Source organism: Homalodisca vitripennis, chromosome 4 (genome assembly GCF_021130785.1).
Source record: "Homalodisca vitripennis isolate AUS2020 chromosome 4, UT_GWSS_2.1, whole genome shotgun sequence".
In the NCBI taxonomy this organism is placed as follows: domain Eukaryota; kingdom Metazoa; phylum Arthropoda; class Insecta; order Hemiptera; family Cicadellidae; genus Homalodisca; species Homalodisca vitripennis.
The window spans coordinates 120,878,064-120,894,624 of NC_060210.1; the positions used below are offsets into that span (position 1 = coordinate 120,878,064).

A 16,561-nucleotide genomic window follows, 5' to 3' on the forward strand; every position below is an offset into this window, starting at 1 on the left:
CATATGATGAAGAATAAGATTTTTAACTGAAAATGTTGTTGATTGTGATCTTGTCTATGAGAATTGGGCTTGAGTTCCCTCTGAATTGATTTTAACATTTCAATAAAAATAACTACTTCTTTTATACAACAGAATATCTAGTTATTCTCAATTTGAATTTTTATTTCAGGTATTCTTGGCTGAGTATACAAGCATGGTGTTGATGGAAGCAATTTGCGGTTTTATATTGTTAAGTTATCTGAGATGAAAGCCATCCAGCAGCAATGCTACCTGCCTACACAATTTGCAGATGCATATCATAAAATAATAATATTAAAAAAATTATATAGATAATCTTGAGAACTGTTGTTATCTATCAGTGTGGTAGTGTTAGAACTTTGTCATGCCCAACTCTAGACCCCTGAAGATGTTTTGGGGTTCTCCTACTGCAATGTCAATAGACCTAGCGGATAAAGATACATCAGCTCCGTACATACAGTGGACTAGCAAATTTAGAAGCTTTGTTCCAGGTTTACACACTACTGTTACCTAAATATAACACAACACTTGTTTCAATAATAGGCAAACTGTGATACATATGAATATCTCACTCTATCAGGCTTTTGTTACATTTTATACGATTTGGATTTAATAAATATGACATGAGTACTTTGATTTGTAATTGTCTTATAATCGTAGATCTGCCAGTTAGGCAATCTGTAATACAAACCCAGTTTTCTATGTTTCAAAAACATCATGAAAGAAATATATTTTACTTACATATATTTATCATGTATATGATATTGCACTGATTGCAAAAACCAAAAAACCAGTCAAACATTAATTCTTGTAGATTGACTAAAACATTGAATAGCCACATTGTCATCTCACTAAAAATATATAATAAATTACAAAACTTAATCATTAAATATCCTGAGAAAACCTTCTGTAAAAAGTTGTATAAATGGCTGATAAATAATCCCTTTTATTCCATTGACGAATTTTTTAATTTGAATATCATAGACTTTTGAATTAATATTATTCAAGTTTTGAATTGTTATGTATAGTGATAATTTTAATTAGACTTAGTTGTACTTGACATGCTTGTATGTATACATGTGAATTATGACTTTGTCAATGCTTCACTGCTTAACGGCAAATAAATTATTATTATTATTATTAAAATAAGCTGAAAGTATAAAAATTAGTGATGGGCCAATTCCAATAAAAAAATTATTGATTCTTGATTCCTACGTTATTTGTTACTAAGATATAAGAGAATAATATAGTTTGTTCAAAAAAAATTTATTGTTGATGAGCAGATATCATGAAATTAGACATTCAAACATGTATTCATCTCTATCTATTCTGCCAATGACTTGTATTAGTGTGGAATGATTTTTTTTTAAGAAGTCCATTTGTTTTTACTTTCAAATTTATACACGTTCACGGCCGTTAATTTCAGAACTTTTTTATATGCGTTAAATTTTTCAATAGTAATGGAAAAAACCACAAGAGTTTTTTTGTGTTAAAAAATCTAAGTATAACAAGTATGTAGACTTCACAATTTTTCACAAAAAAATTATTTCAATATGTTTTTTCCAAAGTTTCTTCGTGTACTCCAATGGGGTACCTAAAAGCTTAAGCAATTGTGTGCCATCATGAACATGTTAAAATTCTAATCTTGTTATTGTTATTAATAGTTTATATTTTTTATTTTTCCTTCTTTTCTATCAGAAATTTTTTTAGAATCTATTACAAATTTTATACAGACCGTTTTCAAAATGTTTAAAAAATTTTATGCTAATATATTGATCAAGTTACATCAGATTAACCCTTCCTACACTGTATATTATAATGGTAGACTTTGACCAAAACGCCAAATACAGTTATATCCAATTTTATATAGGGTATGTCTCTTAGAGTTTTTTATTTCACAAAAGGCCTTTGAAAAATACCCAGTGCACACTCTGTGCTTATCGCGGTTACCAAGGAAGTATTTATAAACAACCTTCACTCTGCAGCAGAAGGAGGGGAGCGCCCTTTGTCTAACTCTGACCACCTGCTCGTCCGTTATACGTCTCTTACAGAGCTATAACAAAACATATCCGTGGCGTGTATTACTACTTTCTTGGTTGTAACAAATACGCGTCTACTACCTTTCTCGTTATTATTCTTCATCGTGTGGTAGTGTTGTGATTAAAAAATGTACTAACAGTTAGTAGTTTATAAAACTTTTTAGTTTAATTAAATTTAAATTTATTTTAAATAAATAGTTTTGTAAATAGTTCTTTTTTATTATCAATAAATATGCTAATTTTAAGAAAAATGCCCTGTTTTATACCTTTTTTGCTTTTAGTTATAATAAAAATTGGCTTTGAACTTAAAGAAAAAAAAAAATGTTTACTTGTCTTAACATCAATGGATTTATAAGTGGCGTGCGAAGGGTTAAATTAAAATTATCCATTCCTTTACAACATATATATATATATACACACACACAATTCCCATTGTTTATAAGGCTTAAAGGCAGTAAATGTATTACAATTTTTCTAAAATCATTTGTTAATTTATCCTCTTGCCTGTATTATGTGCTCTGGGTAACAGATTCCCTCTTAAATCAACTCTTTCTTCGGGGTAGAGTAATGACAAATATTCTCAGAGCCTATCCTCCCATCCTTATAACAATTAAAAGCTCTGGCCTACTCATAATTTTACTAATTCATCAGTAATTGTATCTTTCTTTACAAAAAAAGAATGTTATTGTTGTTTATTAACAAAAACACCCTGCAGTAAAAACAGTTGTTAACAAAATAAATAACATTGTAAACTAGTTCTGTTTTGTTACATATACGTAAACTTCAAGCAAATAAAATGAAAGGTAAAAATGTCTCAAGTAAAACATTGCAGTTGATTCTCAATTTAAAAAATGTAGTACTACACATTCAAAATCAATTTTTAATTTTGTTTATACATACATAAAAGTATTATTGGAAACGGTTTAAAACACTACAAGGTTAAATTTTTCAAAGCAGTACTAACCTTGTATTGTTTTGCATTATATTCAAACAGTAACAATATCTGTAATAGAACAGGTGTCAAATTGAACGCTGCATTAAGGATCGAGGCTGATAATTGGGAATCTCAGCTGATTTTGACTACTATCACTGGTACATATTGCGTGTATAGCGGTGACTCGGAAGGTGAGTGATCAGTAGAACAACATTTCATGAAGTCATTTTGGTTATTATGCCTTTTCAATCCTTTGCAGGCAGATGTGGATATATACACTAAATACTGTGTAGAGGATGTATTTTGCATATTTTCTGTCTTTCACGAAGGGTTTAATAACGGAATTTAATATTTACAGCCACCCACTTTTGTTTGGTATCCCTTCAACTTTTTAATGTTTAACGTTTTATGTTATTAATTAGAGGATTTATTTTTTAATAAAGAATAAAACATTGGTTTATTATAATGTAATAAAAATAGACAATATTTTAGTGCGGTCTAGATCCCTAGTACCCTCCTTCACTGGTTATACGCCTGCTTGACAAGTAATTCCTTTGACAGGGCAATTGTCACTCGTAGGGTGCATTCATTAATTTCCTCCTCAGTGGGTGGACTACTAATCCAATAGTCAACTTAAGTGTATTTTTCAGAGTACTATTAACCACTTAATTTAAACATTAAAAAGTATTATAATTATTAATAGTATGCGAGGTTAGGTATGTCCTTTGTTTATCTTTAGTTGTGAGATCATAATGGGTGTAAAACACGGAATTCTGATGCTGGTTTGTTATTAGACAATGTTATTCTGATATTAGTGATTGTGATGGCAGTGTGAAAGAAGTAATTATTTTCCATGCTCAAAAACCGTTTGCCGATTCACGGTTAGTGTGAGGATGAAGAATTTTAACATCAAGGTGAAGGTTATTTGGATTATTTTCCCATTTTACAGTATGTTTAATCAATTGTAAAGTAATTTTGTGTACAGTGAATTGAAAAAATCAGAATTTCCTTGGAAAAGAGTAGTTTGAATAAATATCCAGCAAAATCATATAAAACATTACTCATAATATTTTCCTTTATTTTATTTTTTAACTTATTATTTGAGATATATGTATGAACATTTTCATTTATGTAAAAAATTGTATTAAAATTAGTTAAACTAAAAAATGTTTGTTTTAAAATGAATATAAATAAATGTACAAAACTATCTTTTACAGATTTTGTTAAAGAAACCTTTAAGCAAAATCTTGTATTTTTCCAATTTAACTGCTGCTATTAGTACTACAGAGGCCTCAACAAATACTTCTTCCATGAGTTAAGAATAGAGTTAAGAATTTGATTTGATTTATGACAATATTAACTGCTTCAAGTCTGGTAATAAATATAACGAACCAATTACTGTTCTTTCTAACATGTAGTAATGAACTCAATATTGTAAGAACTTAAAAAAGTAAAAAAAAAAACAAATCCATTGTTTAGTGTTTTATTCATTCTAGTGGTGATTTGTTGATGAAATGTTGATTTGTTTAATGAAATGAATATTTGGAAACCAAGTCCATAATTTTGGATTAGCAAAACTTTACTATATTTAGTTTTTACAATGGTACAATGCAACAAATTATTCATACATAGACAACAATTTGAGAAATACACTCTTGGTTCCAACAGATTTGTAAACTCTTCTATTTCTCCTCAATTGGAGCTTTCATCAACGGTTTTCATACATTTTTCTTGTAAACAAGTTAAGAATTCTGATAGCTTGGAAACCTGCAAAATAAAAAAATGATTCAGCCAAAACACTTTGAACTTGACCATAGAAAATCAGTAAGATGTCAGTATTGAGAATGACAGTTTAATAATTGTACCACGAACCCCGTACACGAGCAATATTTTCATCAGTTTTGTTAGAGCAATCTTGAATATTGTAGACTGAAATAACCTTAAATTTGACAAGGAGATGTATGTTCTTAATGTTATATATAGATGGCAATCGTAGGGAAATGGAAACAACTCTATTATCACTGTCCATTAAACATTGAAATTAATGAAAAAAGTAAATAACTGAAAACTTATGTGTATCACATCTGTTAAATACAACTCTCAGTTTAGCCCATTCATTCATTACTTTGTTTTCTCTATTTCCCATCTGCCCACTGGGGGACCATTTCTCCAGAACACGTTTGTACTTCAAGTATGTAACTTTGGTTTTTAATTTTATTTATCCACACTGATCTATCTTTTCTTCCAATAATTTTCTATCTGCTCAGAATTATTTAGAAGACCAAATTAGTAGCCCTGATAACATTTTCAGTCTATTTTCCCACTTATCTACTCAAATCTCAATTTCATGATTAATATTTTCTATATACCTACTGCAAAACTGTCCACTGATTTGGTCATATCACATTTAAGTTGTGGCTTAATGTAATATTTTTTTATAGTCAATATCTCCATAATCTTATTATCCTTGCATAGTATTTTTTATCTCAATGTCTCCATGATCTCATTATCTTTCCATAGTATTTTTATCTGCCCATTGGTCAGATCAAGTTGGTGGTGCAGATGATAATAGTATATTAACCAAGCGGCCTTCTCCATTCTAAAATTCAACTTTTAGGTTCAGATTTAGGTTTATCTTAGACAACAAGCAGGAATAGACTGCTGAGACAATGATGATAACCTAGTACAGTTCTGTCGATAAAGTAACTACCTGCATATTAGCTTTAGCTTTTGATTCAACCTCTTAAACCTTTACCTTATTAAATACAGATATAAAGATGTAATTTTTTTAGTCATGTCCACCTTTATCAGCAATAATATTATTTATTTACAATTGAGCATACAAAACTATCATTGTAATGGATTAGAGTTCAATTTTGGTTTTTTTTCTTAATTGTTTTTGTTTTAACTTTATAATGCATTAATTTTTAATGCTCTGATTATGGAATTTTAAGTGTAGGTGATGAAAGAGAATTAATGTATTAATGTCGGTGAATCTATTTAAAATGGTTTTAAAGTGAATATAATATAATTCTTTGAACATACACCCACATTATGTTGTTACTAATATTTCCAATTTTATTGTAAAACTGTAAAAGTACACAACACTAAAATGTTCTAAACGAGAAACCTACACACTTTTTACTAAAGATACTTTTATCATAATCTCTACAACCTACTGCTCTATTTTGTTACAGCGATTCCGTAACCCCAAAAGTAAAGTACGTGTTATGGCACTACTAAGCTATGAAAGCTACAGCTAACAAACTACAATGGAAGTGTGTGGCATGAAAGGATAGTTTATTACAAGGCCCAAAAAACAGGATGAGTGCAACTTCTACCTGGTCTCAGCTAAATGTCAGGTTAGTTTCAAAACTAACCTCTTTTCTTCTTTCTTCTCCTCGGCACGCAATTGCTCCTCCTATAACAACAATATATGCATTTAATGTTTTTACATTGAATTATATTATAGTTGTGGCAATGCTAGTAAAAATTCTGTAATTTTGATGGGGTTTCAAAAAAATTACACAAATTGTACCCCAACATTAAACAACTGCCCCCCTTACACATGAACACGCTGCCTCCTGTTATAATCACCTACATGCACATAGTTGCACAATAAACTCCACCATCTCAAATTAATTTTATATTGTTTATTACTTTCTCTTTCTCCCCTGACAAAATTAATGAAAAGAAACTATTGATTTTGTGCATAAACATTTTTTCATAACGTGTGTTACGCCCTCCTAGTACTAAAGCAATTTTTACCAACTCCTTACACAATGCAATTTTCTCAAAATAACACATCATTCAGAGAATTTTTAAACAAAAACTAGTTGAAGTTTCATAAATAAAATTAGAAGACAAACTGGGCCAACCTTGTAATGAAACCAGACCACAGTGGCTACCACTACTAAAACTAATTTATTAAAAACCTAACCAAATTGTAAAATTGAAGTAATTTTACCTGAACAAATAGACATAAGCTATGACCGTAGATCAAGAACACGAGATTGGATTATATAGTAGGCCAAAGGCATATAATATATCTATTCTGATCTCTTCCAACCAATGCCATTCTGTCCTTTGTTAGCTTTCAGGTTTGCAGAGTTGGCAAGCATGATGAGGCAAGTTTTCAGGCACATTTTTGTTATTTATCCACATTTTTGCTGTCAACACTGACTTTGGTGCTTTACTAGCATGTTTTTGATAGTTTACTTGTATGCTTAACTTTTGTTTCAGGATGTGACACCTGAAGAGGAGTAGAAATACTAACAATTTTTAAAACACTTGGTTATAACACTATGACTGCAACTTTCCATATTTTTTTATCCTTAAAATACCCAACAAACTAAAATATTACTACTAAAACAACTATGATAATCTATACGAAAGTTGAACTATATTATAATTTATACGAAAGTTGAACTATATTATAATTTGGTACAGCATAATTAATGAGAGTTCAAAATAACTTATGTAATTTTAACATTAAAATTACTTTTTGTCAACATTAGAAAAGAGGTTAAAACCAATTTACTTGAGGAATATTGTGACCCTAACCTACATAAACTTTCCAGACCACTCTGGTAATGTTAATAAGGATAAATATACTATTTCCTACATTTAGGGAAGCCTGTGTCATTAACCAACCAAACTTTCCAGGCTTCTTTGGTAGTGTTGATAAGGATAAAAAAAACTGTATATTATGTGAACGGAAGTCTTTATCACCATCCAATATACAACTTTTTTATACTATTTGGTAGTGTTGGTAAGGTTCAATAAATTGGTTATGTGAAGGGACGTCTGTCTCACCACCCAATCTGCAACTTTTTTTATACTATTTGGTAGTGTTGGTAAGGTTCAATAAATTGGTTATTTGAAGGGAAGTCTGTCTCACCACCCAATCTGCAACTTTTTTTATACTATTTGGTAGTGTTGGTAAGGTTCAATAAATTGGTTATGTGAAGGGAAGTCTGTCTCACTACCCAATCTGCAATTTTTTTTATACTATTTGGTAGTGTTGGTAAGGTTCAATAAATTGGTTATGTGAAGGGAAGTCAGTCAACTTCAACTTTTCAACTGAGTCTAGTATTTTGATAGCGTTAAATACTATGTTTATTAAGTGAAATCTGTGCTATAAACCTAAAAGTATAAAATGTGAAGTTGTACACATGAACAATGATTGCTTCATAAAAGCTGTATTTGAGTTTGCTTCAAACCAAAAACATTTTTAAAATATCTAACAAAAGACTAGTGTATTTGCACTAAAAATACGGCTACAGCCGATTAACCAGGTAAAAAGACTATTCGTAATGGAGCGCATATGTCCACTGTATTCAATCTGATTATAATAATATCAATTAGATGCATAGATTCCACCATAAAAGCTAGGTTAAAATTTAGTTCAACAAGCTGCATTTTGTATGTCAATCAATATAACAAAATGTATCATACGGCAACAGATTATCTTAGAAGTTACATATTGTATCTTTCACTACATAGTTTTAGTGTTTTGAAATCCATTATTACTTTAATCCAAAACACGTACCAGAATATCTTTTTCAGTCTTGATGCCCTTGGTGAGAGGATCAGACCAGAGCGATTGTGGTGGAGGGGCAGAAGCAGTCTGACCGCCAGTCGGGGCAGACCAGGCTGGGAATGCAGGGCTTGTGGTACCTCCACCCCACACTGACTCCATCTGTGAAACAGACAAATAGATGCTATTCAGAGGCTGAGTCAAATATTAACCAGACTTTTCTTTTTAAGACTTCACAGGTGAAGTAAGTGGCGCGACTTTCTTATCTATGTTGGGTAGGGATATCAAGAGAAAGGGAGGAGGTGGAGCATATCACCTGACCAGACAGATTCTTAGTAGCATCATGTCTGGATAAGAGGTGTACACATCTTGTTTAACAACACACTATTATGACATTTTAAGTTGCAGGAGATGTGCAGACTAAGTTATCTATCATTCACTGAACAATTCTTTTAAAGACACAAGTCTACGACTGGAAAAACAATTTGCAATGATCCGTGATAAGTGGATAACAAGAGCCATGGAGCACTGTAAAAGCTAACACATGTCATTCTGCAGGGAACGATCTTACTACGGGTTTTTTACACTGTGCAGGCATAATGATCATTTCTTTTCTGCATAAATGCTATGCAATTAATGCCTAATACTACTGTCAACTAATTGATGCCAGGCAGTTAGCCTATTGGCGAAAAAAAAATGTTTAATCAAAGTGTAGTTCTGCTCTATAACATTCGGCCACACACAGCTGCACTGACTTAAGAAAAATAATACAAAAGTCATTAAGAAACACTTGAACACGTGCCCAATAGTCCCACTCAAAGAATTGGGAGGTCACCACTTTGATGACAACAAAGAGATAGAAATGGAACCAGGTTCATTCTTTAATGATGGCATTAAAAAAGTCTTATTAAGTGGAGAAGGTGTGTCAATAACAGAGAATATTATGTAAAAAATATATTTCAGTTTTATTTACTTTATCCAGTTAATATTTAACTCATCCTCGTGTTTACAACCCACTGTTGAATTTACTTATTAACTCAATTATATAACATTTAACAGCATAAACTTTCTGAAAACTGTAGCTCTTATTTTACTATTTTACTCAATTCTTAATAACAATAAACTTGGATTTTTGAATATCAATAATATGTACCCTCAAAATTCAATATCACCTTTCAACCTAAGATTTGTATTCCTATAAAAATACTTTATTAACCCTTCGTACGCGTTAAGCGTATATATCGCCGATCGTAATTTCCCCGTAGCGCGCTAAGCGGTATAATTCGCTGTATCTCTTAACAACGTATTATATACATTTAAGTTCCACGAAATGCTGTCAGAATGTGCATGAGTGCTTCTTTTGTCTTCCATTGTGATATTGGTGGAGCGTGACACATCAAAACAGCTGCCGTTAGTCACAACATTTGGTTTTTGTTGGCCATGACCGCCTGCACGCGCACTCGGCCTGCCGTCTCTACGCTCGGAGCGGGTAAACTCGCTCGTGAAAACAACAGCTGAACGTGCATTGTTCGTTTAGTAACCTAACATACTGCAACGTCTATTGTAGTTAGTGATTATTTGCTTTGGTTTTGTGAGTGTTTACCCCAGTTTTCAACACCATAATTCGTCTTTGTTACTAAAGTGATATAGTGGTATTTTGTGAATTATTACATTATTTTTTATTCATTTTTCAGAAGTATGGTGAATCTTGATGATTCTGACTTTGATGATTTTGTGCTAGGTGCTATGGATATTACAGTTTCAAGTGTGATTAATGAAAACGTCCTAGATTCTAATTTAGAGATCAGTTTATTGCACAATGAAAGTGGAGGGGATGAAGACAGTAGCCTGCTCTCCATGGATGACTGTTTTGAAGTCTACCACACTCTAGCTCAATTCTAACTGTGCAATTTTCTAACTGTTTTGTGCCTTCTAATTTAATTTTTAACAGTGTACCAAATCCAAATTATTTTGTTTTAAACTAATATGTATCAAGTCTTAAAATTTAAATTTTTAAACAAATTTAAATTACTTGAATACTTTTATTATGTATTTATGTAAATAATAAAAATATTTTTTTAACATAACATGTGTTTTATATATTATTTAACCAATATATTCAATAAAATAAACTTTAGAAAAAAAAAATGTAATTAAGTTTAACAGCAGCTTTTCCTACTGATTATTTAGCGTACCAAGGGTTAAGCTATTACAAAAAACTTCCATGCAATATTTTATGACAGCAAGTCTTATAAAGAAAATAAATACTTCTACAATTATTGGAATAAAAGTGCACTTGACATTTTTTTACATTAATTCAACCATTCATTTAAATAATTTAACTAGCTTAGAAACTTTATTATTAGTCCTTACTACTAAAATAACCGATTAACCCTTTGAACCCCAGGCGACGAAATATCATCGCCGAGAAAATATGCGAAGATCCCCGCGGCGACGATGTATCGTCGCCAATGAAGATGCGAGAATCCCCGGGCGACGTAATATTGTCACCATGGTATATTATGCATTTAATACATATTTATTTGAAACCGTAAAGTATTTATTTTACGAGTATTAATACATATTTATGAGTATTTTAGTAAAATAATACAAATTTTTTGTTAGTAATATAGTGTATTTAAAATAACATCTATGCTCAAAAAAATATATCACTCTTTGTTGCTACAGCTGTATTTGTTTACAAAGCGGTCTAATGTTACGTATATTGTCTTTGTGCGTGTGAATTGAGTTAAATGTTGTAATTGAGCACTGTTTTTAGTCACTTTTTCTTTAGTTTTAATCTTATAGTAATAATCAGTTCTGTGAACAATGAGTGACAACATTGTAAATTCACCCGAGTGAATTGGACAGACAACTGGATGTTGACCTATCAGATGACGATTGGTCTGACGTCTCATCAATTTTCAGTGATGACACTGATGTTGATCCTACCTATAGGCCAACTATCTCGGACTCAGATGACAAAGAAATGCCATTTAGTCTATCTATTTCTCGCGGTAACGCCGCCGCTAGGCCTACTCCGGACAATGACCAACCGGCCTCAGTGAGATCACGGTTGCAAAATCTTTATCTTTAGAGATATCAATATAATTGATTTTGTACATACATAAAACTAAATTTAGAAAAATAAAATGTGGGTGCCTATACTAAAAATGTTTCTTATTTTTGAATTAAAAAATCTTCAAATCTATTTTTTTTACCTAAAAATCTATAAACATATGTTTAAAGTTATTTTAATGTTGTTAAACAATTTTTTATACTTCAGACTAAAATCTTTCTGTATACACAATTTCATTCTGGACATTTTAGTGTGTAATACAAGACAATAGCATAAAATATAGCAAAAATATTAATTTTTTACGAACAGTATGCAATACAGCTGTTTCTGCTCCGGGGATTCTCTGAAGTTCTTAGGTCAAATGGTTTTGGTACGTTTTTCCCACCATCAATATTTTGGTCTGGGGTTCAAAGGGTTAAGAGTAACAATTCATGTAACAACTTTTCCAGAGAACATCACTCATAATATCAATTCTATTTGATCAGTACCCTATTTTCCAAGCATCTTGTCTATTCCTCAACTGGTCAAATAAAAAAAAAAAAAAATAGTTACAAATAATGTAAATCACAAACTGCTTGTATATCAAGCCAACTTCTTCCCTATGTGTTACAATTCATGATTTGTCCCTCAAGAATGTATTGTTCATGTATTGTATTATCCGTCCATCTATGCTACGAGGGCTGTTTTTTAAGTAAGGGCCGTTTTTTTTTTTTAAATAAACAATTATTTTTTTCAAAATACATTTATTTTCAGAATCTACATACTTTTTTTTATTTTTCTACATAGTTGCCTTGTTTGTTAAGGCACTTATCATATCTTAAAACTAAGTTTTGAAATCCCTCTTCAAAGAAATTTGACGCCTGCTCTGACAACCAGGAGTTCACGGCCGTCTTGACTTCTTCATCGTCATTGTAGCGCTTCCCGCCAAGATGATTTTTCAAGTACCGAAAAAAGTGGAAATTGCTCGGAGCAAGGTCGGGGCTGTATGGCGGATGATTTAAAACTTCCCAGCCAAAAGAGTCGATCATTTCCTGTGTCCGAGCAGCGGTGTGAGGCCTTGCATTGTCGTGGAGGAGTAGAATTCCCTTTGTCAGCATGCCGCGTCTTTTGTTCTGAATGGCACGTCGGAGACTGGCCAGGGTTGCGCAGTAGGCTTCTGAGTTAATCGTCATTCCTCGCGGCATAAAGTCCACTAGCAAAACACAGCGCCTGTCCCAGAACACAGTTGCCATAACTTTGCGCTGCGACAGCGTTTGCTTGGCTTTGACTGGAGATGTTGTGTGCCGCCATTCCATGGACTGTTGCTTTGATTCAGGAGTGATATGGGATACCCATGTTTCATCTCCTGTGACAATTCGACTCAACATGTCGTCTCCTTCCTCGTCATAGCGGGTCAAGAAAGTCAAAGAACTGCTTAATCTCTTTTTTTGTGATCCTCAGTGAGGAGTTTGGGTACCCATCTTGAGCACAATTTTTCAAAGTTTAGGTTTTCTGACACAATTTTGTACAGTACAGACCTAAACACTTGAGGAAATTCCATAGAGAGAGTGGTTATTGTGAACCGTCGGTCCTCATGAATTTTTACGTCAACTGCAGTAACCAAATCTCCCGTGATCACAGATGGCCGGCCTGAGCGATCTTCATCGTGGACATTTTTGCGGTCATCTTTAAATTCTTGGGCCCATTTCCGTACATTACCTTCACTCATTGCCTTGGCACCATACACCTCACAAAGCTGATGGTGAATGTCAGCTGCCGACATGTTTCTTGCAGTCAAAAATCGTATCACTGACCGAATCTCACACGCGGTGGGTGATTCGATAATCTTAAACATTTTAAAGATCCACAGTAATGCATACAGGTTAGCTACAGAGCTGCAACTGACATGAAGTTGTTCGCTACGAATGCCGGGAGGCGGGGCGCACGCTCGTTACGGCAGGAACGCGAACTACTACCGTGTACGGGAGAACGGCCCTTACTTAAAAAACAGCCCTCGTATAACTCTTGATAAAAAGGTCCTAGACACTTGAAAACTGGTACATAAATTCTTCTTGGTCCAAGGAAGAACCCTATTGATAATAGGATTAAAAAGTGATAGGTCTGTCTGACCACTACAACTTTCGTTATGTTCTGCCGGGTCCTTTGATACAACATTGTATTGGTTTATTACAATTTTATGATCTAAAACTAAGTTTATATTTTATAAGAAATATTGAGACCAGTGCTTACTGTGGGTGGAGGCATAGGTGGTTGAGGGTTAGCCTGGCGCTGACGGAAGGCAGCCATAAACTGCTCAATGCTTCGCTGATCCTCGGGTGTGTTCTGGGGTGTGGTGGCAGCCCTGGTGTGACCAGGAAGACCCATCTGTTGCATAAGCTGCTGAAGAGGGTCCACAGGTTCTGTTTGTGGTACCGGCACCGATCCTCCTCTCTGCTGCTGCCAATGTGTACCATACATTAACTAATTCTACAACTAGGAATATTCTGGCATGTGGGAATTATAAACTTGAAGCTGCGTTTTAGACACTAGTTGTAATCTACAATAGTTGTAACAGTTGGCAATTCTGACTCTTAAGGATAAAAAATAATATAAATTACTTTCATGAGCTTTTTTGACAACTAAAACAAGAAAGAAATGTGTGTGTTTATACAATAACATTACCCACAAAAATAGAAAAATTCTGTCTGGACCTATTGAACAATGTCGTTTAACATAACTATGTTTCTCTGAGTTTTGTGATTTGGTATTATAAGAAATAATACTGTACTTAACAAAACAAAATGTTGAGAAATACAAGGATTATCCAGAAAATAACAGAGTTTGAGACTATCTTGGTATTGGGTGAGGCTAGATAGTCTCACAATCTTGTGGTAAAAAGATATCTACGATCAGTAGTACACATCAATTTGTTTTATGAGTGGCCTATATCTCTCTTACTTTTCTCACTGTGACTACGTAAAATGTGCAATGAAATTGAAAATCCCACAACTTCTTAAGTGCTTTTAGGTTTTGTTGGTAAAGAATTACAACAACAAAAATTCATCGCCAACATTATGAAGTTTAGGAAATGGATTGAGTGAAAACGGAATGAGACAGTGATGTGTTGAATTTTAAAATGGTTGCACCAATGTTCGCGACAAGAATCACAGGGGTCGGACTAGTCTGGTTACTGAAGATTGTTGACGAAAATCAATTAAAACATTTGTAAAAAACCCCATTTCTCAATCACTGAACTTTAGAACATTTCTTCAAAGCTTAAGAATTTAGTTATGAAAGGCTTGGCTACCACAAATTTTGTCAAGGTGGATTCCAAGTATTATAGAAGAAGAAACAAAAACAAAAGCTAGTTGAATCGTTAAATTTACTTGAAGGCTAAAATAAACGTGGGCATGAACTTATGATCTTATGGTAACTGGTAATAAAACATGGGTGAAGCATGTTAATTGTGGGATAAACAGGCAGCGTATGGTAAGGTACACATTGAACTTCAAAGCGACCTTAACCTATTATTAAGATCTCAGGCAGCAGATTTATTCAAAGTTGGAATCAGAAAACTTGTATCACGCTATGATAAATGCCTAAATTTGAATGGGGATTACGTTAAAAATAGCCAAAGAATGTAGCTTTTAAATGTTTAAAAACAAATCTTTCTTTCACTTTCTAAAGTCAATAACACAACATTATAACAAGACTGATTTAGAACCTTCCTATCCTCTAGCTTAACTTAAATATTAGTGATCAAAACAGATGTTGTCAGTTTGAATTTACTGTCACAACCATGGCTCATCCTTCTTAATTGTCCCACCAATCACATGGGATAATGAGTTTAGTATACCAAAATTGGCAAGAAAACATTCTCTACAGGATGTTTTTATTGTCACGTAACCTTAGCTCATCCTTGGTAACTGTTCCACCAATCACATGGGATAATGAGTTTAGTATACCGAGATTGGCAAGAAAACATTCTCTACAGGATGTTTTTATTGTCACGTAACCTTGGCTCATCCTTGGTAATTGTCCCACCAATCAAACTGAATAAACAGAGTTGACAATTTAGTATAACTAGATTGGCAAGAGAACATTCTCTACAGGATGTTTTTATTGTCACGTAACCTTGGCTCATCCTTGGTAATTGTCCCACCAATCACATGGGATAATGAGTTTAGTATACCAAGATTGGCAAGAAAACATTCTCTACAGGATGTTTTTATTGTCACGTAACTTTGGCTCATCGTTGGTAACTGTTCCACCAATCACATGGGATAATGAGTTTAGTATACCAAGATTGGCAAGAAAACATTCTCTACAGGATGTTTTTATTGTCACGTAACCTTGGCTCATCGTTGGTAACTGTTCCACCAATCACATGGGATAATGAGTTCAGTATACCAAGATTGGCAAGAAAACATTCTCTACAGGATGTTTTTATTGTCACGTAACCTTGGCTCATCCTTGTTAATTGTCCCACCAATCACATGGGATAATGAGTTTAGTATACCAAAATTGGCAAGAAAACATTCTCTACAGGATGTTTTTATTGTCACGTAACCTTGGCTCATCCTTGGTAATTGTCCCACCAATCAAACTGAATAAACAGAGTTGACAATTTAGTATAACTAGATTGGCAAGAGAACATTCTCTATAAGATATTATTACAACAATACGAAGTTTATGTCATTGACTCTAACCCCTGTGACACCAAACTATGAAATACCTGTAGTTGCTGATACTGAGCCAACTGATGTAGCATGGCCAGCACATTGCTGTTTGTGTGGGGGGTGGGAGTGTGAGGGTGAGGGGCCATCAGTCCAGCTTGCAGCCCCATCTCCATCTGCGCCTGAGTCTGGTGAGCCATCACCTGTGTCATACATAATCCCAACAACTCAAATTTTATAATTGCCCTGTGAGTTCACAAACAACATTTTAATTTAAATTCTATATTTATGTTCATA

At 33.2% G+C, this 16,561-nt stretch overlaps 1 protein-coding gene across 4 annotated transcripts in view; it reads right to left on the reverse strand.

Annotated features, from left to right (window-relative positions):
- LOC124360054 (GIGYF family protein Gyf-like) overlaps positions 1 to 16,561 on the reverse strand; it is a 90,371-nt gene that overhangs the window by 27,043 nt on the left and 46,767 nt on the right. For 3 of the 4 annotated variants that reach the window (XM_046813310.1, XM_046813314.1, XM_046813312.1), the window contains 4 exons: positions 16,324 to 16,467; positions 13,839 to 14,045; positions 8,543 to 8,692; positions 6,372 to 6,412 (listed from right to left, as the gene is read on the reverse strand). In XM_046813310.1, coding sequence (XP_046669266.1) covers positions 6,372 to 6,412; positions 8,543 to 8,692; positions 13,839 to 14,045; positions 16,324 to 16,467 — 542 coding nt within the window. The remainder of the gene's footprint in view (positions 1 to 6,371; positions 6,413 to 8,542; positions 8,693 to 13,838; positions 14,046 to 16,323; positions 16,468 to 16,561) is intronic. The other variant, XM_046813313.1, reaches the window with a different exon arrangement.